General features: G+C 38.5%; 1 protein-coding gene across 2 annotated transcripts in view; it reads right to left on the bottom strand.

The window, feature by feature from the left end:
- CSTF3 (cleavage stimulation factor subunit 3) overlaps window positions 1-25566 on the bottom strand; it is a 51720-nt gene that overhangs the window by 11349 nt on the left and 14805 nt on the right. For both annotated transcript variants that reach the window (XM_030484986.1, XM_030484985.1), the window contains exons 4-11: window positions 5992-6024; window positions 5510-5607; window positions 4039-4105; window positions 3915-3949; window positions 3682-3808; window positions 936-1013; window positions 571-733; window positions 24-133 (exon numbers count right to left, since the gene is read on the bottom strand). In XM_030484986.1, coding sequence (XP_030340846.1) covers window positions 24-133; window positions 571-733; window positions 936-1013; window positions 3682-3808; window positions 3915-3949; window positions 4039-4105; window positions 5510-5607; window positions 5992-6024 — 711 coding nt within the window. The remainder of the gene's footprint in view (window positions 1-23; window positions 134-570; window positions 734-935; window positions 1014-3681; window positions 3809-3914; window positions 3950-4038; window positions 4106-5509; window positions 5608-5991; window positions 6025-25566) is intronic.

Here is a 25566-nt window from a genome sequence, read left to right as displayed (position 1 = left end):
AAAACCAGTGTCGATCTGCTTACCCCTTTTTCGGCTAGCAGTTTACTAGATTGCTCGAGGTACTGTGCAGCTTCATACCAGATATCTGGGTGATGTCCCAGAACCAAAAGGCATTGCTCATAGGCAAACATAACTGGAGGAAAAACATGAGAAATACTCCTCGTATTATGGCAGAAATGGTACCAGTTAGCACAGTGGAAGTATGAAATACAAACCTCAGCAAATAAATCGGACAATACTAGCCCTAAATAGCTTTTAATGCAACAATTACAAATGCAGTCTTTTATATTGCAAGGAACTTTATTAATCATAACCAGCAGCTAAAACCTGTCTCCTCCCCAGAGGAAGCAGCAGAAATCATTCAAGAACGTCAGCCATAGAGTCTGGCTGTGATCCACTACTTCCTGAGCTCCAGTGAAAGTTCAGTGGCACATGACCATAGCACCCCGCAGTTCAAGAAACTCAATCAACTTCTGCTCCAAACACTGTATCACATCATTAATTACATTGGAAGTCATTAGTGGAGCTAAGAAATAAAATTCTACATGTTCTAGCACAATATCTAATTACCTCTTTTTGTTATGAGAGTTTGATCTTCTGTACGCAGAGGATTGCTCTTTTCCCACTGGATGTACTTCTTCCACATGTCTACTTGCTGAGCCTCTTGGGGGGTATTTTGTGGGGGGACAGAGGGAGCATTGCGGTCCAGACCTTTCATCACTGTCTCATATTCCTGAAACAGAAGCAATGTTTCTAACAGCAGATTTAAACACTTTGAACACTTATTTTAAGTTATGCTTTATAAAACTGATACAAATATTATAGCATAGCAACCTCATTAGTCTAACACATGCTTTTATTTGAAAATAAGACCCAAGTTTAATGCTCGTTTGTAGAATTAAATAGAACAAAGAAAAGTCAACAGAAGGCTTTACCTTTGCTACACGTCGTGCATTCATATAATCTCTACTCCTGTCTTCAATCATCTTCTTAGCTAAGTGAATATTGATGCCCTGGAGAAGGGTGGAAAAAGGAATTGGGAATGTGCAATTTCATTTTAGAAAAACTGAATCTCACTTCATACAGAACAGGGCTTTAAAGGGGATGCAAAAGTGAGCAAGAAGGACAAAGTTATTTTAGAATACTGACTGTGAAAGGTACTGCATTTCTCCTAATAAATGTATGGGCAAGAACTTACTAGAATTAACTCACTACTAAAAAATCAGCTGACCTAAAGCAACTACTGTAGATTTTTATTCACTTACAGCTTTCAAAAACACAATGAAATTTACATAAATCTGCTGGGGGAGAAAGTGGAAAGAAACTATTTGTGATTTACATTTTTTCCTTTTCAATCACAGGCTGTCAGTCTGTGCCTAGCCAGTCACAGCTCCCTGCCTTGCTGCTGCTTGCTGCTCACCCAGTGAAGACTGAGACAGCATAGGAGCAATTCAGTTTTCCTGGACAAGCAGTAGCAGATTGACGTCCCAGCTCAAAGCTCTCCCTTCTCCCCCGTTCCTGAAGTAACTGACAACTTTCACACCTGCCATATGTGTACCTTTGTCAGCTGAGACTTGAGACCCATCACTGCAGAAAGTGACACCCCTCCAGGACCGCATGGCCATGCAAAGAGCTCTGCCATGCTGCTGAGCAAGAGGAGCAGGGGATTTGGGGCAGGCAGGCCCCAGGGACACCCCACAGCTGAACATCAGCAATGAAGGCCCGCTCACAGGGTCCCAGGCATGAACAACATCTCAAAGCACTGCTCTTACAGCAAGATTAGCAACCACCCTTCTGTTCCTGCCTGCGACTGGGTGGAGTTTGGTGGTGTGGCCTGACAGGACTCTGAGGAAGGGAAGTGCAGCTTCCAGTCCTGTTACAAACAGGCAGCGGAGCCAGGTACCCAGTACAGAAGCAGAGGTACCACCCGGACTCACCCACAGCACTGTCTGGGACAGCTATCTGGGCCAGTTAGCACACAAAGCCAGCAATGCCCCATTTAACCCAGGAGCACACTGAGGACACAGCATGTTCTCCTGCGAAGTGCTCCCAGCCTCATGAGGCACAGCTTTGTGAGCCAAAGATTGTCACTTCTCTGTCTCACTAGGGGTGCTACCACTTTTGACCATTTGTCTAATTAAAGATACTGGTGGCTGACAGGCTGACATTGCTACCTGGTGGCTACCCACTGAGCTAATGGGAAGCTTGAGTATTTTAATTGCAGCAAAATGCCAGTAACCTTTCATACTGAGAGCTGCACATGATCTTTGTGTTGTTAGGCTACTGATGTGGGGAATTGGTGCCCCCTCGAAGAGCCCTTCTGGTGAGGAGCATTTCCTTTCCTGTGCCAGCACACCCATGAGCAGCAGCCCTTTCGCTTGAGGCCTGCCTGGCCAGAACAGGATGTGCAGAAACCTGTGTCCAAGCAGAGCACTGGCCCTTGGCTTACTGCACCTCTGAACAGCCCACAGTGTGCCCTACAGCTGTCAGCCAGAGCTGCTTCAACTAGAAGAAGGTACGGAAAAAATGTAAAACAGGTTTCAGCTATCTTTTTGGCAGTCTCCCTACATATTAATGAAAGTAGTAGCAACCAGCAGTGGCAGCCTTCATTTGCTATGTGGCAGGGGAAGAGGTTTACAGGAAGGTTGTACTGGGCATTTTCCTACTCAGGAGGAGGCACATCGCTGGGTACCTTCCCTGGTGGTCAGCAGGTTATCTGTGGTACCCCTGAATACCGACGGGTTCAGTATTACAGTACATGCTTGTGGCTGCAGATGCCCAGTAGTACTCCCACTGGCTAAGTACAGTGGCCCTATTAACGTCAGAGGTCACCAAGCCCACAACTTGCATAATTAGCAACAAGTGAAACTGTGCCTTCTTTCCTGCTCAGTGCATAGCTGACCCACAGCACGCCAGCCCCTGCAAGCTTGGGCACAATAAGCAGGACAAGGGAGTGCTGTATGAGCATCTCTGCTTGACAGTGCTGAGCACGAGTGCATCTGCCGCTGGTTCTGCATTCTCACCTCTGCTGGCTGGGGTGACTGAACAAGCTGTTACCAAATGTGTTTACAAACACACTGCAAATGTGCAGCTACAAATCGGCCTGCAAGGCCAGAGTTGAGGTTATGCTTGCTGAAGACAATGTGGTAGCAGACTCACCTGAATTGATGCTGTAATGGCTTCAGGTGAAGAATGGTGAGGGGCATTTTATATGTACTTGAGCCCATGTAACTTAAAACTGTGAAGGAAGTCCAAACCATCACAGCTGAATGGCATTTTATCCTGTTCAACTGTAACTGAAGGAGGGGAGTGCCTCCTTGGGGAAGCAAGACCTCACTGCCAGCTGATTTGCTCTAGCTTCCATTAAATATATTCTCCATCACTGATCCATTAGTGATTTCTAATTCACTAGCAAATCCACTGGGCCAGCAGGCAAATGGGCCAGTTAAATATATCCTATGGAAAGCGTTTACAATAAATTAAAAAATTCACTCAGGTACCTGTAGCGTTTTGGCACAGGTCTTGGTACACACTACACACTCAAACCGTGTTTATACTGCCGGTCATCTCTTTTATGCATAATTATTTAGCAGACAGAGTTTGGGTTCCATACTTGATTATACAATTATTATTTCTTTCTTAATGTCACACAAAAAAGAAAAGGATCATGTTCTTGGTTACCTCTTCGTATTTGTTATAATCTCTCCAGAGCTGTTCTATGTTTATCATTGGATTCACGCAACCACGCTGGTAAACCCTACGGACAGCTGTTATCCTCTGGTTTTCTGCGTAAGATCCTACTGCTTCTCTAAATAGTGGGGAGAGAGATGAACGTCAGCTATTACAGATCATAACTAGTATGAACATCAACATTACAGTAACTGAGCTTCAAAAATGTCTTTTAAGGTACTTACACGCCTTTCAAAAAATTGATGTAATCCACCCAGATCTATGTGAGAAAAAAATATAATGAAACCAATGTTTAATTGTACTTGTTATAAAGTTAGAAATTAAATGTGTTTTGATAAAAAAACATACCTGGTATGACATGATTTCCATGCCAATCTTATCCAAAGCAAAATCATATGCCTGAGCCATTTTTTCTCTGAGGAAAAAAAACAAGCCACAAAGACCATATAGCAAGCGTTTAGTAGTTTGAAAAATCTTTATTTAAGAGCATCCTTTTGTGCAGCAAATTCTAACCAAAGTTTGAGGCATGAAAAGTATCATTCAGTAGCTGAGAGTAAAAATTGGCATTCAGGTAGCTTTAATTCTGCATTTATTCATGTATTCATTTTTAATTGAAGAAAATGATATAGATCTATTGGTGGCAATCTAGCATACTAACAGCTCTTGAGACCCAGTCCCTCAAGTAAGTGGAAATCCACATATACTATGTGAAATTGAGAAGACAGAAACCAACTGCTCTTTACATCATCTCAGCTGACAGATGTACCCATGGTTTCTTCTTTTCTCAGAATTCCCCAAACCCTGTTGTAATTCTGCAGGAACACACAAGGCTGTGGTTTCCCCTGTGTGGAAACTGACCAAAATCTTTCACATTATTTCTTATCCCCCAAATTCAAAGTATTTTCCACCACATTAAACATTTACAGAGTATTTCCTTGGTCAAGTTTCAGTGAAAACAGCTTTTTCTCTCTCCCACTTTTCTCCCAGTTTCTTTTACTCAAACATCTTTCAGTACCTTGCTACCTCCTAGATCATACCTCCAGGAAAAACAGAGGAAATTTCAATTAGATCAAAAGTTTGGGGCGGTGTGCTGATACTTTTTCAATTGTTTCAAAACAGTCTTGTAAAAATAAATTTTAAAAAACCTTATTTTTTTCTCTGTTAATGCAATAGTTAGCTTGCCACTTATAGTACAAAGAAAGTATGGTGGGCTGGGGAAGAAACCGTTTATAGATTCTGAGAGGTACTGGTATTTTTAAAAACCTCAAACAGGATTATAAACAAGCACAATGTAGAACTGAAAAGGGATGAAGATTATTGCACCCCAAAATTTTGACACCTTGATTTTTTTATGCCTGTTTATGCATTCTGAAACTTTCTCTGATCACTGAACTAACTACTGTTGCTAGTCAAATATAGTACCTCAGCTGGAATCAGTGCTGAGTTTTTGTAAAGACTCTAAACAGGACACTAAGGGGAAGGACAGAAAAAGGACCCTACTGAGGAATAAGTGTGTTTCAGACTAGCTCAAGCACCAATCTCATCTGCAGGGAACCAGCATGGATATGCCAGCTATTCCCCGCTCTTGTCTCTCCCACCTTGTTATATGGATCCAGACTATGGAAGCAATTTTATCCAGCAAGCTCAAGTAAAGAAACTTTAATGTTTTCTAAATGCAGATTATATATTATCCCCCCAACACTCTACCTGAAGATCCCAGGCAGGTTTGCCACCCAGGTTCCTCCCCACCCCCTAGTCAATAATCAAGAAGAGATTCACCATAAAACTAAAATAATTCAGAGCAAGTCTGTTAACTTACTTGTAACTAGGGAGCTTCCCCTTGGTTTCTCGTACATAGGAAAGGTAACATTTCCATAAATCAATGTGTAAAACCTTCATAAGGCATCGCTGAAATAACTGTTTAATACATCAAGAAGACGTGATCAGGATTCCAGATATAGAAATTAGGTTTCTACTTTCAAAGCTATACAGTATGAATTAAAATAATCTTTGTAATTATGAGTGAGAGTTGTAAGAAAGAATAAGTTAAACTACTCATCCTTTGGACTAAAGCATTATCTGCGCTATGCAAGGGAACTGGAGAGAATTAAGCAGAGAAAATTCCTCTGCACATTTCAGTGATTACACCTTAGTAGCAACAACAAATCGATTTTAGCAATGTTTAGCTGTCTTTTTTAATAGAGCACTCAGCAACACTATAGTTCTTTTCAATCTGCTTTAGGTTAATCACAAGATATGTGTTCTTTCTATGGATATATTACATACATTGATAGGACTCACCTTTTCCACTTTGTCATAATTTTTTGCTTTAATCTACAGGGAAGCAGAAAAAAACAAATCACTTAAGAAACTATTTTAGAATAGTAGGAATATATTCTTCATACACTACTATAGCATTCCAGTTTCTACTTTGGCTGCCTAAACCCATTACAATGTAATGCCACATAATGTCACAAAAATATAATTAAACACAAAAATCATGTACTCTGCTTTTTCAAAATTAGTAGGTTTGGTTTTGCTGTTCTTGTTTTTAATTTAGTTTTCACTTCCATTAGGGCCAAAGTTTAGGTATCAGTAGGTGAAGTTGCTTTCCTGTATTCCAGTTTGGAGACTCAGATTTAGCCTCTTAATTCAAGGTACTCTGTTGCCTTAAGTGCATATATTGACTTAAGTACCAAAGCCTCTAGATCAGGATTTAGTAAATTAAGGGTAAGACTCCATATTAAAAAAACTAATAGGCTAATAAATGTATTATATTTGAATATTTATTTCTCAAAGTACACTTTGCTATAATATGCTGACGTTGAACAAGGGAATAACAAACCATGGATACCCTGGTTTTCAACAGGGGATCCCAGCTCTGGTGCTCTCCTCCAGGAGGGGCCAAACCATGCTCACATTTGGGCACTTGTGTCGTTCAGACAGCACACACACTGCAAGGGTAGAGGGTGAAACCTAGTCTGGAAGTAACATGTTGCCTTTCAGACAAGACAGAGAATAGCACAAGGCAGACATAGAGGGCAGACTGGCACCCTGCATGTATTTATTAGCTCCCGTTACGTTATCATGCCAGGCATGAGGTAGAGACACACTCTGAAGAAACAAGGAAGATCAACAGTGCCTTTAGAAGTTGCTTGTGTGCATTGGAATACAGATCCTTTAACAAAGATTCATTATGCTGTGTTGCATTTTTTTAAAGCATCAAAACTCCCTTTTAAGTCTCATTGCTCTTTGTTTACTTAGGGATTCACAGCTTTTATTCTGGTGTGTAACATGAGAGCCACAGAAGCAGCTCTGAAAGCCTTTCCTTTTCCCCCACAAAGCACAGTGGTAGGCAACAAACAGCACCTTTTTGCACCGGGTATTAATTATACCATTTCTAAGTCGTTCCCATTCTAAAGCACAAGAAGATTTTTAATGGAAGTGCTAAGAAACACTGACTTATCTGCAGGAGGCCTGTACTGTACCCGTGCACTGCCTGTCCTGTTTGCTGCTTCCCAGATTCTATACTGCTGCAACATCCCAGCCTGCAAGAGCCCTAACGGCACGCCCCTTTCTTTCACTCCTGAACAAGATCAATTAAAATGACAGAATTCAAACCAGTTTTGCAGGAAAACGTTAATGGCACATGTGGCATACCAGACCCTTGTGTCTGTACTGCTTTCAAACTGGAGCAGTATCCTGCCCAGGTTAAAAGGATTCTACAAAATCCAGGTTTGCAGAAAATTAATCCTAATTATACCTGGCATACATGATTTTGAGAGTCTTTCTGCAAACTATTCAGTTAAAAGATAGCTGACCAAAGAAATGACTGATTATAGAAATAACAGTGCTCTGAAATAACACTGAACTTAAAATCAGGAGGCAGTGTGTCCATGCTACAGCGAACACCTCTAAATCCTGCACTGAGACACACTGACCCAACACACCCTCAGGGATGGGGATGTATCCTACTGCCACTTTCTCACAGCTTTTTGTGAGTAGAGCACCATCCTTCACCTTTAAAAAGCACCTGTAGTAATCGTAGGGTTGTTAAGACAGAAGGCTTTTGTGGACACAAATTAAGGAGTCCAACACTGCCCTACTTCTAGTTGCAGGGAAGTAAATTCTTGTATATTAAATTTCTCTTCCACTGTAAAGTCAAAAAAAGACATCTGCCAGCTTTACTTCATCCTTTTTTGACAGCAAGAGTAACTTTTCGGGTTCCTCAGCACCTGTTAGAATACAACAAAAAGGATTCAACTCCCACTGAAGAGTCAGAACTCTCAGTCTACACCTCCCATCCCCTGCAAACACCTTTTATCTTTGGTCACTGAGTGGAAAAGAACTGAATGTTGGTTTGTATGTCTAGCAGAGAGTACAGCTGCCTGCCTGCCTGTACTTACTCAAGGAAAGTCTTCAGTAAGATGAGACAAATTTTAAGAAAAAAACCCCCAAAACCAAACCCCACAACCAAACCCCCCAGAGTGAATCCCCAGAAGACAGTATAAATCCTTTCTTTGTGAAAGTTAAATAAAATTAATCCATGGCTTTGCCACTCACAGAAGGCATGACCTTGTAGTTATTCAAAACCAAGACCCAAAATAATTTTTAAAAGCTCAAAATGAAAAGCTGTGAGCAGGCATGACAAGGTTTAGCCATGTAGAAAGTGTTTTGCACATCCTCCCTGAGTTAGAACACCAAACAGAATACCTAGACATAGCTGATAGGGCCGGGCATGCTCTCTCCCTGCCCCTTGTCACCCAAAATCCCAAAGACAACTATTACTCAGCAGAAGTGACCTAGACTGACCTCAGTAATTGTATACAGTATGAGGTAAGTGCACAAGGAAATGGTAATCCCACTTAATTGCTTATTACAGCAACTTTATTAGCGCCTGGCAGCACTGTCACCAAGCAACATCAAAAGACAAAGCACAAGGGGTACTTATCCATTAGACTTATCCATTATCCATACATGCACTTCCAATAACCAAAGACCTTGAAAAGCAAAATATTTTGCTAAGGAAAAAAAAGCTATTCTTTAATTGCATGTGTTATGACTCAAACAACAAAATATTTTCTACATAATCATCAGATATATGAAAAGCCGCTGACCACATCTGGACTTCAAGTCAGTGTCACGTATCTGTTAAATCAACACAAGTGGTCCAATACAGATATCTGAAATCTCAGAAATCTTGGTACCACTGAAGTTAGGAGGCTGGAGATTGGCAGGATTTCTTTAAAATAAAGGAAAAGAAAAAGCACTATTGGCCAATGCTTACTGTGTCTCTCTCTCAGTGGAGAGTTTTTATGAAGCCCCCAGAGCCAGAGGGAAGAGCAGCTATATCTCCTTGCAGGAATCTGTTTGCATTTCTTGGATCACCACTCCCATGCAAACATCCTGGCAGCCCTGGCTCAGGGATGCCACAGGGATGGGGAAAGCCCATCACCAGAGAGGGCACATGCTGCCTCCAGGACCCACCATCACACAGTTGTGTTACATTTCTTGGTTTCCCTATAACAGACACAGGACCAGGCAGTGATTAGTGGGCAAGCATTAGAGGACTGACATTAATACTCTATTTTTGTCCTTGAAGGCAAACATAAAGTTTAGAACAGATTATCCTTCAGTTTGTAACGCTGGCTGTATTCCTATTCTGACTGCTTTAACTCAAGAAGTAGGCGTTACCCTCATGAAGGCCAACATACAGGAGTGTCTCCACCACAAATCCACTGCCTACAGAGTGAGTTTAGGAATACTGTCATTCTAATGAAGAACTGGTATATATGAATGTGTCCCTTCCATCCTCAAAGATTATACAGGGGCTACCTAGTCTGACCAGCTATACTTAAACATCTGACCTTGCCTTCCTCTGCCTGTGACAATGAGAAATTCCACCTGTTTTGCTGGAAGAGTAACTTTAAATGTGATATTCCAACAGGAAATTTAAGGCACTACTGTATCAGCTTTGTGAAACACCAGTTCATTGTCAAATTTCTTCCCAGAATACACAACGTGCTTCCCTCTAATGAGCTTCAAACATTCAAGTGCAAAATTTAATCCAAAAATTACATTGCACTTCACCCTTTTTAACAGACTTACTACAATACACATATCATTTACGATTATGCAAAACACGAAATTTTATTAGAGACTTAAGACTACTTGCTGATATGTGGCAACATACAACACAAGCCTAAGAACTGTCCTAGTTTTATTTTAACCTTTTCAGCGTTTCTTGGTAAGCTCTTAAGGAAGCAAGGCTAGTACATTGTACTTAAGGATCAGCATGGTACTTAAGGATCTATTTCCATATGCCAACTCCACCTTCTTTTTCAATGGACATTTTCCAAGGAAAACATTTATTTTCTCAAACATAAAATCTAATGTTCCCTTATCTACTGCCTCCTGCTCTCCCCTTGGTGAGGTAGATCCTCCTGCCCTCTACCCACTGCCCCTGCACTGCTCTCCAACATTTTTTGGAACTGTTCTGGAAGAGGGGCCTGAAGAGAAATGCTATGCACCACTGGCAGCCTGCTCCAGGCAGAGGAGCTCACTGTGCAACATCTATATTCATTCAGAGTTAGATGATGAGGTATTAGATCATTAAAAAGTTAAGAATTTAAAAATAAAATCAGAATCTGTGCTGACCATTTACCTTTTTAATTTCTTGTATCTTGACTGTTAGGGTAAAATAATCAACTACCCACTGTGAAGCCAGTAATTTGGGTTTCTACCAGTGTAGTAGGTGTAATAAAATACATTCCCATTCCTCTACCCTTTTCCAGAACACGGGCTAGAACTGGCTGGTGAGATGTTCACACTTCAATTACAGAATAAATACTGTTTGGACAAGAGCAGTTCAAACTTTTCAGACTGCCTCAAAGAAATGTAATCTTTGAAAGGATGGAGAATGTGTAACATGCTAATTCCCTCTTCTATCTTTAGCACATTCGGCCTTTTGCTATTTGCTGAGGCTTCCAGCTACTGACTAATTGTGTGAGCACTTAAAACGACAAACTCGTTCTCCTACAGGTCAAATAACAGCAATTACCTTTGCAAACAGCAAACCAAGCCCCATTCAAGTACATGAAATGCAGGACTAACACTGCACTTGCACGTGGTCATTAACCTGAGGAGGCTTGATTGTAACTGCCTCGATAATTGGATGTAAAATTAACATATGCTGAAAAAAGCACACATTTCATTTGTGCGAGATATTCCAAAGCTTAACCAATGAAATCCTTTATTTAAAACATTAGCGTATAACTGCAGATGTAATTTCTGTAATATACAATTTTAGTACAATTTGCACCAGATAAGGATTAAATTATTTGGTATTTCTGCAGTCTTCATTTGGAGTTTTAATATTGCTTGTGAAAATATAGCTTTTATCTTGCTATTAGTAAAGACTGCAAGGAAGACATATAGTACACAGAGTATGGGAAATCTCATTTTCTTGGAATGACATACTGAGTATTTGCATTCAATATGGTGTAATTTTTTACATTCACACGTTATGTGTCTCAATTTCAAAGTCTGCCATAAAATAGGATTTGAAAAGTTCCTTAAAATTATTCTAAATTAAATGCCTCCAACTACCATCACATGAATTAGTTCTAGAGCTTCCAGAACCACGGCATTGCACTAACATTTAAAAGTAATGTTGTTTCCACTAGATACATTATCACTTGAAAAACAGGATGCAGTCACAGCTGCCATATATCTAAATGGCTATAATGTAGAGGGGAAAAAAAGTACCATCTTGCAGACTACTTCAGAAGATAACTAAGAATAGGTCATTTCAGTTGGAAGGGACCTACAATGATCATCTGGTCCAACCGCCTGACCAAAAGCTAAAGCATGTAAAGGCATTGTCCAAATGACTCACAGACAGGCTTGGGGCATCAACCACCTCTCCAGGAAGCCTGTTTCACAGTTTGAGGAATCACACTTCCTGATCATAACCACCTTTTAGGTTTCACAGTTCTTTCCTGATAAACAAAACAGTGGTCTATCACATACACTATCATATCCTTATATGTAGATACACTTTGAATTTGTCACAATATTTAAGAATAAATAAACTTTTCAGTAACTAAGAATATAATTTAAACTAATAAAAAAGACCTGTAATTCTGCAAATCCAATTACCAGTTAATATCCTGCATACATAAATACAAGAACAGGCACTTACTGAGCAGCTAGTGAAAACTTTTAACTTTCAGATGCATCAGGAAAGAAATTAATCCAGAAGAATACATGAATATAATATCCTTAGGTGTTAGCAAACTGCATTCTAGAAGTGCAGTTACACAAGGATTGAGAACTGGGACAACCTTGCTGACCAAACTTACAGTGATCTATAAGTGAAGAAAAATTAATGCATTACAGTAAAGAAAGTTAACTTTGCTACTAATAATATAGTTTGGAATAGAACTATCTACCCCATCTAACTCCTAAATATCTACTCTAAAGAACAAGGACTTCATTAAGAAATTGTGCTTTTTTTAGAAATTAAGCTACTGTGCTTTAGTTTACACCTTAGTGCAATTTGATTTAATTTCCACATATGAAAAAATCCCTGGGACTAGCATCTGCCTCTGTTCCCTCACAAAAAAGCCGCTTGGTCCTGCAGTGAGACACTACTCACGTTAATAATCTGAAAAGTAAATATAACTTTCAGGCACCACTATCAAAGAGACTAGCCAGCAGCTGTACAGAGAAATATTTACTTATAGGCAGCCTTAAAAAAAAAGTTGTGTGGTGACAAACCTGTTAAATGATTTTTTAGTTGGAGAATGGTACTGAATTGCAGTCACCGATTCATTACCTCCTGTATTTCTGATGTCACATATACTTCTCTCTTTTTCTTTCAATCTGGATTATAAAAATCCGGAAGCAGCATATTCAAGTATATTTCCTCTTCCTTCCAGTATATTATATTCTACTACTGTAGCTTTTCACTATGCTTGTGTGTTTTACTTCTTTTCCAGAACACACTTTCAGGCAAAAATAAAAAACCACCAACCAACAATTCAGATTTGCAGTTATGTTTAAACACCAAACCCACCTCATGTTATTACTTGCACTGCTATTTTCCTTCCTGACAAACTGAGTCCCATTACTGGAAATCTCTCTTTTGGATTACTATAACTCAAGTAAAGCTGCAGAAACAGCTCTTTTCAAGTCATGATGAAAAGCACACTCCATGCTCTTTAACAAAAAAAAAAAAAAAAAGGGCAAACCAAAATCAACTTCAGTTATCTATTACTTCACCCCCTATGGATCTGACATTTAAAACTGCCTAGAAACCGGGGGTGAAGACAAAGCTACTGCATCTCAACTTTCGTCTACCTGCAGTACTGCCTCAGTCTACTGATGTGACTGTTCTTTGCTGTACTGGGGGAAGATACATATCTAGAGCTCATATAAAGCAGCGGCACTGCCAGCTTTTCTTCCTTGTTCTATTTCTTCAAACTTTTCCATGCAAAATGATTGTTTCCTCTACAAGTATTTTAAGACAACTGTCCCCAACAGAATCTGACATTATGTGTATAATCAATAGCTACGCTTTCCCCCACACATCACTTTTCATGTATCTGCTCTTGACTTAGTGTAAGCAGTTCTTTCATGACAATTTGAAAAAATAACAGACCAGAAGACCTCTTTAATAAGCACCTTGTATTTGTGGTCATACAATGTTTCCTAGATGGCAACAACTATTTCCTGGTTAGAGAAACTCCACTATCAATCGCTAGTTACTTTAAAAGAAAAATTGTAGAAATTTTGATTCATTCGGTTTTTTTAGCCAATTTTTTGCTCCCATGTTACCTTTTGCTCACTGTTTGCATTGAACAGCTTCACACAGTCATTCTGAGATACTGTTCCTTACCCACTGACTTCACCTGACTGGCTGTACCATCCACTTCACTACCCTCCACATTCCAAAATGTCCCTGTAAAACTCCAGCAGCCTACCGACATACACATCTGACTAAAAGCACTGAGACCTACCACACATCAGGAAGATGCCTTTCTTACTGTCTGCTCAGCACTAATCGAGAAAACAGGAACTTCTCTTAGGTGTTTAGATCTTGCCATGCACGAGCATATTTTCTGTAACAGCATCTAGCTTTATGCTTATAATTGGGAAGTACGAGCTACCTACTTCAATAATTTTTCCAACTAATGGGAAACAATCCAGTGTTCTTTGCTCCTTAAGTCTGCATTTTAGTGTACAACACATCTTTATCTATGGTACCAATTCTTTAATATCTTCCCCAAATCAGGAAAATCATTACCTTTTCTATCTAGGCAATTTGCCCATTATCAAATGTAATATTATCTGTATGAAGTAATTTACAAATGCTAAGCACCCTTCTATTTTCCACTTGTTTCTAGCCAGGTTCAACCTCATACCTAGATTCTCAATTTGTCTGCAAATCTCACTTTAATAAAAAGTCAATTTTCAACGTGCCCTGGGGCTTGTAATTTCCTCTTCAATTTCACACTCACTTTAAGCCACAGCAGAAAACAACACTGCACATTCACACTCCTGCAAACTACCTTGCTTCCTTCCTGACTTACGCATACTTTAGTTCACTTCTGCTTCCCATTCCTGTTTTTCAATGTCTTTTGTATTTTGCAGAAGCAGTGGGAAGTTTTAAAATGTGTTTTCAGATGGCTAACATTAACACATCTATTGATATGCTTTTCAGCTATTAGGATGAATGTTATTTCACAAAGAAGCAGTGTTTGCTTTCACCTAGAATTAAATTTATATTGGTTTAACTCCCAGAGGAAAAAATTATAGGATTCAAAAGCACATACAGCACCCATGGAGTGCAAGATAATCCATTAAATATGACAAAATGCAGACTTACTGTCTTATCTCTTGGCCAGATCTTTACAGTTAAAACGTTAATTTAAGAGGGAAGCCTAAAAGCAAGGTATTTGCCCCATCCTATTGGGCTAGCGATCCCTAATTTGTAAACTCAAAATAAATTACACCAATTGTCCACCTCAATCGTGTATCATAAGCAAACAGTCCGTCAGCAGAGGCAATGGAATTGGACATACACGTTCCTCTAATGCTCTTTTTCAGCTAATTTAGCAAGACACTAGCCATCGCTATTTTACACAAGATTGCCAAACTGAGGAGCGTAGATACCCTGCAGTCTGCCATCACCACTAGCAAGGCACTAACCCCATAACCCAAGATAAAAACTCCTTGCAATACTAAGACCTTAAGAACGAAGCAGGGATCAGACCGCTGCAACAGATTACAGATCATAAAGGGTATGCGAGGCATCACTAGGAAAAATAAAACCCAATTGTTTGATTACACAGTTCTCACACCTTACAGCACTCTAACTTAAGATCTTAAGACCCTTCCTTTAAAACTGCATAGTTGCCTTTCACTTCTATCAGAAATCATTCCAGTAACACAGCTCACTGAAAAAAAATCATTCCTCTCTTCGATTTCAGTATCCTCAAAATACCTCAGAGAAAGTGAGAAAGCAAAATTTGTAAGAAAGTGGTGATTTACTATGTAATTTGATGAAATAGCTGGGGAAAATGGGACATTTTAGGGGGCATTAAGTTCTCTATTAGGTTTATAGTTTGATGATTTCTCATACACTCATTGAGTATAGTTTCGATTCTTTTCAAATATGCTTGCCAGAAGTACAGACAAGTAGTTTGATAACCATAATTGTTTCACACTTAATTATTATATTTCAGAAAATCTATTTTTGTAGAATGAAGTTATCAAATAATAGTAATTTTTGTATGAAAGGTTTTAAGAATTCTCCAATCATTCACCATTATACATTAATAATACATCTGAACAAGCCAGAATTTCAGAGATCTTACTTTTTAAGGGGATCCTTGAACACCTATTTTAAAAAAGAAGTAACACACCTATAAGACAGCAAAGATCCCTTAAACAATCTCCACACTGACTTAGCAAAAAGGGCTAGTAGTCCAAATGAAGACATCTTAGGAGCAGATGTGTGGCCAAATTCAGTCAGAGACCTCACATTAATCCCTCCCATTTTCTAGTGTAGAACCGGTCTAATAAAGGTTCTCCCCAAAATAAAGACAGCCAAACAAGCAACTCTCCTAAGGAAAAGGAACACGAGCTGCTCAGAGAGTAAAAAATTGTACTAGAAAATGTAATTGTATAATACAGAATAATCTTCTTACTGTTACAATATTAGCACAAGATTTAGCTTGGCCTGTCAGCAAAGGACAAATTGTTCTTAATATTTTGTCTCCACAGCTGGAACATGAAGTGCAATTTTCTAATAATTTGTTGTAAAAATGGCTCAAAGAATGGTTCTCAAAGGTATTACATTGGTCCTAAGCCTCCAAAGGTGCCACGGGGCTCTGATGTCTGACCACAGCAGACAGCTGTCTCATCACAGGAAAACAAGAATCAGAAATCTAAGTTAATAGTGGGGAATAATAATGCTTAGGCACAAGTCATTCTCTGCAACTGCATCACAGCATCAATTTGCAGTTGACAGGATGAACAGGATGAAAACTGCATTACAAAAGAAACCTTACTAAACCCAAACCAAGTGCACTTTAACTGCAATTTTACAAAAATAATCTTGTAAGGAAGAGATCTGGGTCCTGGCTTTGCCATGGATTTCCTATGAAATTATGAAGAAACATTTATTATGTCAGTCATTTACTAAACTGGGAAAATAATCTGCCTCAGAAATATAAGATTAACCTAATGACCGAGCTGGTTTTGTTCTACGGCAATGAGACATTCCAGCTGAAGTTCAGGGAATTAGTGTATTTTTCTAATAGGGGCAACTGTCTTAATAAAATCCTTCATATGTCTTTCAAAAATAAAGGAAATTCTCTACAGTTTCCTTTCTGAGAATGCATATTCTTATTGATAATTTTTGAAAAGTCTCATCTATAATGTTAAAAAAAGAAAGGCTATTTCAAAAGTTGATTACAGAATTGAATTTCCAAATTTCTGTTTTCTGGCAATGAGAAGGAAATGAAATTCATTGTAAAAGTAGCATTCACCGGTTTCCTTCAGCATATGAGTTTTACTTGCAGGGTCTTCTCTATCTAGTTACCAAGTCTGGACTGCTCATAAATAACCTAAACTGGAACCACACGAACAATGTATATCTTTTTGGTTAAAGACCTAATCCAAAATCATTTAAGTGGCTAGACTGCATGACTATTCTGGGACCTGTGTTTCCAGAATACTTGAATTTGAGTGTAATTTCTATCCCAGCTAATCAGACAGCTTAGTACATTTAAACCCCCCCAGGTTTCTAGAATATTTAAATGTTATACTTCTTTCCCCACTTAAAACACTGTACAAGTACAGTTTTTAAAATTACTTCCTCTTTTCCTTCCCTTTTAAACTTCAGCTTGATGCCTCCAAAGGTTAAAGCTAAGCCTGCTGGCCTTCCATCTATGGGAATAATCCTACTATTCATAAAACAGGATAAAGACAAAAATATATGTATAGCTACTTTTAAATCAATATAAGTTGATACTGGTGCTTAGATAACTTATTAAGCTACTGTATGCTTGAATAATTGTGTACATAGAAATGCACTGAAGTTGGAAAATAAAAATACCCATTCCCACGCTTTAATAATGAAAGCTACATAGGCGACGTTTCTGCTGAAGGGGAGGGGGGTTAGTTCTACACTGAGGTCTTTAATTTTACAGCTCAACTCAAAATAACTTTTATGTGAGGTTGGTTTGTGAGTTTCAGTTTTTGTTTTTATACATTCCACGCAATTAGATTAAAACCCATTTAAGTCAGCTGTACATTTTATAAGATGAAAGACATAAAGACCATTCAATACGTTGTTCCTATTTCAAATTAACTGTTGTCGGATTAGCGGAGAAGAGCTGCTCTGACTTCAGATTTCAATGTAACAAAAATGTCATGTGCTAAGATTCATTTCACATGCAGCTAGGCAGAGACATTTACAGTTTACTTCACGTCTCATAAGAAAGACGGAACGCAAAAGCCCATCATAAAAACAGAACAGAAACTCACAGCCAATGTAGCCTAGCAGAAAAAAGAGAGACACAATACAACTGACATCCCAGTTTCCTCCCACCTCTCCCCATCTCGACATATAGAGAAGAAATACCAGAAGTTAAAGGTCAAGTATTTATTCTTAAGAGTCTGATTTTGAAGTGATGAAACAACGCTGGCACATGTAAATCCCTAGACTTGCCAAAGAATGGTTAGCCTTGACCCATGAGCTACAAAGAAAACCCTGCTTACTGACTGGAAATAGCAGTGTTGCTTTTATGTCTACATATACACAACAAGTAGAGCTGGTAGTTCTGCCCCCTTGCTAGAGAGCACTCTGAACAATTAGTTTCTTTTCAGCAAAGCCCTGTTTGATACTCATGTTTGTCATTCTTCACAGCGAAAAAACATCCAGTCAGTTTGATACTTCTTCCCCCTACCCCTCAAAGCAAGCATTTTGTGGGTCTTCTGCTGTAATTGACCATTCAGAAACCCAGAGTAGTGTTCTAAAACTTTCTGTAAAAAAGAGCCTCTTCAGTAGGCAGACAGCAGATAATTATTCAATTCAGACTGTGAGGACTTTACATTAGCTACAACAGATGCATTGTTATGTAGCCAAAGGCTGGACAGAAACCCACAGAACACTTTCAGATAGCATTTGCTTTAAAGAATGATGCAAAATGCCTGCCAGTTTCAAGCACTGCATTAAAAAAAACAGTACGTAGGTTCTCGGCTGATTTCTTGCATCTAATTTGCACATAAGCGCACCAGGGATCTCAGAAATACTAAGATAGTTCTTTTGTGTTCTACTGTGCCGCTTTAAACTAGGATGCCAAGAGTGGCACTTGGTCTGATGTAAAGGCACCAAGCACACAATACCAAACTACCATCATCTGTAGAAGTGACATGTTAACTAACATAGCAGCTTAACTGGTAATCTCTATCACTGGCAGAAAATATTTGTTTGGGTATAAAAGAGAGAACTGTCACCAAAACATAATTTAAACTACCTAAATGGAGAAGATACAGCTCAGAGCGAGGCAGGCAAGCTTCTCAAGAAAAAGCATGAACTTCCCCTCATTCAAACTTTAGCCTAGCACTGGAAGATGACAGTGCTTGCCTTGGTTTTGGTGTTATGTCATCATAGTGATGCAGCATGCTTACAAAAATCCAGTCTGAAGACTCAGGAACAGGGTGAAGCATCACTATGAAACCTGTGTGATTCACCACATCAGCCAGCGCTTGAGCAGAGAACTGACCTCCAATATAGATCATAGCAGAAAACTCAGCTCACATGGGTGAAAACCATTGTAGTTTAGATGGTTTTCATTAACTGCCAGCCCAGGAGAAAGGCAAAGCACAGATAATACTACCGAGTTCAACTAGTTAGTGCTACTAACTGTAGGTCAAGATTTATATGCATTGGAAGCACAAAAGTACACTTTAAAAACAATGAAAAATGTTTGACCATGAAGCTTTTGCAGAAATTTCAGATCACTGTCATGCAGGCTAGTAACAACACCGTATCAGTGCAGTGTCTTCACTGATTCAGACCAAAGATCAACAAGAATTATCAAACTTATTGAGATACACCTGTTTCTTTCACTAGTAAATTAAATTATCTGGGGGTAAAGCTGAATTTTAGGAACATCGATAAAATGAAAACATGTAGTGTCTAGCTGTGCCTTTTTTGTTTGTAAATAGGTTAAATTTCTCATGTAACAGTAATTTCTTTTTTTAACAGCTAAGACGACTAGCAAGAACACCAGAAACTTCCTGGTATTATGAAGAGAAACTTACCTCCATCTGCTTAGTGCCAGAAAAATATTTCTGCTGAATTAAAGTCTGACAGCTAATTTTAAACTTCCATCCTTACTTCCCTTTTAAATTCCCATCTTTAACATACATAGGAAAGCAGGACAGGGATATAATTTTAAAGTATCAATATTAAATTATATTTAGTTACATCTTCTGTTGGAGAAATTTATACTGCCCATCTTGCTCAAGTACTCCTGGGTGGAATTTGAGTTGACATAAATATTTCCCTGAGGAATGCTAGCTAGTGGGCAGTAACGGGCAAGTAATATCTACTTACCATGGCGGCAATGCCTTTTTTAGGGAGTGGAGTAGGGACTGAGACACTGCTCTATATTAAACATTTCAGCTTGCACCCACAACATTTTTTCAGGTAACTCGGCTCTAAAAATTCATGTACTCAGAGTGCATTTTTACAAAGAAAATCTTAAGCAGCTAGCAAGGTTGTCAGGGGCACATATTTGTACTTTTAAACATTTATCCCAGTCTATTTAAAAACAGTCCACTTGAAACTTTACGTCATTATAAATGACATCTATTTTCTTTCAGTTACTTTTTATATGATGATCAGTCATCATTACCATGGAGTGTTTCTAGCACAATTTTACAATTAGACAGACTTTACAATTCCCAAAGGCACAGTCACAGTATTAGAATGATGGAATTCCCCCAGTGAAGTTAAACCTGCTAGACTAAGGCTCTCTGTAAGGCTTACCATTCAATTAGAATATCCTACAAAGGATATGTTTCTTCATGTATGGACTTGTCAGCACTATTAGGTTAGGCAGGCAGACTTTGAAAGCACACTGCTTGTACTAAAACCATTAATCACTGCAATGTGTGTGGAAAATCTGGGCAGAGGGATCAACTGGCACGGCCAAGGGATGGAAAGCTACAAGCTGAACTTCCACCAGCAAGATGTGTTAAAAAAGCAATTTTCCGTAAACTTATCCACTGTAACTCATTTTCGACTTATATTAATTGCATGTTAGTAAAAGTGCATAACACCTTTAAGAAGATGAAAGCCTACATGTATTACATTACCACCATTCTATTCTCCACATTAGTAACATCAATGAGAGGGCTTCTCAGACCTCAAGCTCTGGCATGGTATGATGTAATTACAATTTTATCTTCTAAGTATCTGTGACACAATACAAAAGAGCAAACAATAAAAATTAACTAAACCAAGTTTCAGGGAAAGTTCAAATGAAACTCATTCAGAACTCTTCCATACTGCATCTCATAGGCTGCCAAATGTTTTTGTGTGCTTTACAAATGCAATGCCATCACATCCTCACCAGCAGCTATGCAGCTCCATAAGCATAATTAAGAGATGTTAAGAGCACCAGATTCCCTCTGCAATAATTCAGATGTATAAAGGCTTGTCATGGGATTAGTTTTGGATTTTTTTTTTTTAAACAAATATCAGAGAACTTACAGAAAAGTGGAAAACATTTACAATGATTTCATTACTGGGAAATTCCCCCTCCCCCTGCTTTCTGTCCCATCGGAATTGTCAGTAGAATTATGACACTTAAATTCAAAGAACACATCTGAACTGCCCAAAGACAGCTTCTTGATCAGAACTCCTAGATCCTCCTTGTCATCTGAAAGATGAACAGCAAGGGCACACTGAAAGATACGGCCTACAGCAATATCTGTCAGTCCACAATTCTTAGAGCAAATACACTTCTAGTTGTGCCCATGAAGACATACAAAAATAAACTTTTGATGGATAGGGGAGGAATGGAAAAAAGGCAGGCCAATACTGGGTTCCAGACAACAAAAGTAAAGCAGGAAATCTAGCTTTCCCACTCCTTTACATACTGCATCAAGTCATGTTTTTGCACTCAGACTGAAGCTTTATATAGTAAAAAACCTCTATTCCTTGTTATTCTAAATATATTTCACTTCAAGATTATGCACAAATTATGAGTACCTATAAACTTCAGTAATATAAGTAAATTATCTGCAGATTTGCACTGATATGCTGCTCATACACTCAGACTTCAATTTAGTATGATTTTAAAAGAACACTTATTATGCTGTGTGACCTTATTACATAAACACATATACACATCAAACATGTATACACATACATAGAGAGATTCCTCAGGAATCCACACACATTCCACACATCCACAGGAACCTACGCATGTTTTCATTTAGCCGTAAAAACTACAATAATCACAATTCTGACAGTGAATTTGAAATGGTGCATTTGATTGTTCCTTTATCTCCCTTTCCAATGCTGGAAATACTAAGTACACCTTTTTTTTTTTTTTTTTAACTTCTTATCCATCACTTGGTTAACATACACATCTGTACATACTGGGAACCATAACAATGGCCTTAATGAAAGCTGCAGGAATGCAGAATTTGACAGAAGTACATTTGTTCCTCTCCTTCATATAGCCTGAAAGATTTGAGATGAATGGTGTCAGTATTGAAATAGGACAAGTCACTTCATAGTTCAAACTCCAGTTCAAAACTATTTAGCAAATATACTTTAACAGCTCCTAAGTTAAGAGAGAACTTAACTGGAAGTTGTACCAGCACCCATACATCCATTAGAAAATGCCACCAACTACAGCCACTGTTACACATTTTATTTCTCCAAGCAGGAGAAATAAATAGAAAACAGTTCTTTGAAAGGGCATCTTCCCCTTTCCTAAGGAAAACAAAACAAAGACCCAGCTGCAGCTAAGGTGCCCCTTTTCCTATTTGGTCACATTATGAACATTTTAAACATACTTACATTCATGTATAAATGTAGTTCCACTGAGCACAATGAATTTAGCTCATCTATTACACTAAGTCTGTTTCATCAGTAGGACAACACATACATAACTACACATTTGCTGCCTCATATTTGTAAGTCTAACCCATTTTAATCTGAGTAGAGTATTTATTTTTAGTTTTAACATTAAGAATGGTGTTTGAAAAATCTATACTTCCAGAAGGGATGACAGCTGAAGGAAGTTGATGACTTTGCTGCAGCCTGGACATAGGAAATACTAAATCAAACAACAAGGCAACATTCTGCAAGTTATCTTTCTAGTCCAAACATGACTTCTGAAGTATTGTTTTTTAAATATATTTGATATTCATTCTCACATTAAGCAATATGGAAGTATCAGGCTGTCTCTAAGCTTGTTCTGCTGTGGCCACTGGTTAACAGCCATTTCTCCTCCCAGTTATACACACTGGTTATTTCTTATTCTCCATTTCATGCACTAATACAAACCATGGCGAAGGGGAGAGGGCAAGCTGCCCTCATTAGAAAGTCTTAAGTTTCATATAGTCATCTTACAGGAATCAAATGAGGAAAGACAGCTGACCCTTCACCATACTACTAAACTTTTCAAATTAGTTGATCCAGAGGAACATTTTGAATTGATAATGATAAAGCCTATATAATTTAGATATACATGTAATTTCCATAACTGTTTTGCTGAAACACAGAGCAAGTGTGAAAGTAGGAGTAAAATTACCAAGCTTCCTCAGCATACCACCAACTCTAGCTCTCCTCCTTCTGGAGAAAGTCAAAGGTTTTAAAGTTCTGAAAGCCTTTATCAGTCTACAGGACAAGTTACAGGGTCTACTAACAGATCAGCAATGTGTGCTCACTGGAACCTGTGAAAACAAAAGATTAGTATAGGGAGACTGTCATATGGCTTAGTACAATCTGCTTCTCAGGGAACAGACTCAGACAAAATGTTTACACTTCAGGTCAGAAGTGAGGTCTATTAAAGAGTTTGTTTCAAGATGCAATAGGACTCCACTCTATAGTACTGAAAACTACCCACAAAATAAATTTTGAAACCCATCTTTCTACTTATAATGCCTATCCTTAAAAATGAAACATTTCTGATGCCACAGCTCAAACGAACTCTGGAAACACTCCCATGCTTCTATGCTATGAATACTGGTCACTACCAAACTAGTTAAACCCCAATACAGTCCAAATTCAAATCACTGTAACATCTTCTTGTGTAGTTAACTGCATGTATACAATGTGCCATGAAAAAATGTGAATGCTGCCTGTACAATGGTACAACTATGCACCAATGCATGTAATTTCTTCTCACTTTTGAATTGTTTTATGTAAGAAAGGAAAAATGTCAAAGCATATGGTATTAGGTATACAACACTTCACTGCAGAAGTCCAAAATTGTTACCAGATGTAGAGCGCCTGAAACACTGAAGCCATCAGTGAGAAAAAGCATACCCTAATGAGGGGAAAAAACAATGCACACTCTTAAGTGAAGAATGTTTGTACTAACAGGACACAGGAATGCCACAGTGAACAGCTCACCTTCACAGAGTTTCTAGCTAAGAGAAGCTACTGTACTTCATCACAGCAGTGACTCAAAAGCCTTTTCATAGTCTGCAGAGAGATTCTGCAGCAAATAAAGTCAAGCATTATTTTATGTAGTAGCACTAGCAGATAAGGTTTAACAGAAGGTGTTCTCTCAGCCATCAGGCTTCTCAAAATCTGGTTAAGAGCATCAGGTAACTCAACCAGCTGACAAGCTGGAAGAGATGTAGAAATGAATGAGAAATTACCATTGGAGTTCCCTAGCCCATGCAGATGAAGATAACCAATCTGTAGCCAGTACAGGGTACACAAGAAAGCCCTGTATTTTACTGCTAATTCTTTCAGGTTCAGACATGAGAAAGCAGCTGAAGTTTGTGCCTGACCTAACATACACATTCCCCCCTCAAAGCATCAATAGAAGGATCAGCAAATGACTTCAACAAAAGACAGCACACAATGAGAAGTTTCCACTGTCCTCGTTACATTTGAAAGCAAGACTTCAGAAGTGTGGTGAACAAGAGTTTTGTATAACTAACACTTCAAATAGGGATGTTTCTGTCACCCCACAGAGAAAGAATACAACAGAACAGGAAGTAGTTCACGTTTATTCATGTGAAAACAGCAACACACTATAGAAAGGGTTTAGAGTAATCTCTTCATTAGGCATCACTTCCACTTAAAAAATTAGAATTCCTAACACTTTCCCATGGTATTTTTAATGAACGAATACAGAAAACAGACTCATAAAGAAACCCACTAGTGTTGTACCGCGCATCTTCTGAAACTGTGTCAGTTATGTGGATAACTTTCTGATATTAAACAACTTGTAGAACCATGGCCACTATGCAAGATGTGCATGCCTGTATTTACATATTGAGTAGAAAAGACAGGAAAGAAGTTGCATTCACTTTCTAGTGCAAGTCTACAATAATCACACAGACAGAACAACATTTATTAACAGGAATGGAACAAGTCCACACACATATAAGAAAAGATCATAAATAATATAGCTGTAAAAAAGATTAAAAATCTCGGACTGAGGGAGTCAAGAATGTGCAATATGGATGTTTGTACAGAGCACCTGTACAGCAGTTTCTCAGAAGCTGAAATTTACTCTATGTGACTCATGTGACTAGTGGGGTGGGCATGGATTATAATGGGCATGCCTTCTATTAAGAAATTAACAAAGATCAGCCAGAGAAATATACAATATTTTCAGTTGAAAGTAGTACTAAACAGAATACCGGCCAAGAAGTCTACTCTACTTTGACTTCCGATCACTCCAACTTCATCCTGACAGAAGTCAGTTCCCATTTTTCCCCCAAGCAGGACTCTGGTGGTTCATATAACAATTTCTTTCTGAACTCAGAATCGGATTAAAGTAAAACAGGGGAAGAAAATGCTTTGAAGAAACACAAACATTTTAAACAAAAACAATCATTTTTCTAAATGGTTTTATTTACATTTTTCATATACATGTTAAATGATACATTCTGACTAGTATCCACACCAGTGTGAATTACATGAATTAAAGATACTGATGTATTGCATATGATGAAATGCAAAACAATCAACCCTAAGCTTTGGTCCCACCATCTGATTGCTCATACAGCATCTGGTTTGTTACCAAGACATCTAAAATTCAAGTGTTCATATCAAACAGAAATTATCTGAGCAAATGTATCTAGTTGCATTTC

This window comes from Strigops habroptila, chromosome 4, assembly GCF_004027225.2.
Source record: "Strigops habroptila isolate Jane chromosome 4, bStrHab1.2.pri, whole genome shotgun sequence".
In the NCBI taxonomy this organism is placed as follows: Eukaryota; Metazoa; Chordata; class Aves; order Psittaciformes; family Psittacidae; genus Strigops; species Strigops habroptila.
The sequence above is the reverse complement of the archived record's forward strand: the minus strand, read 5'-3'. Positions and strand labels throughout refer to the sequence as shown.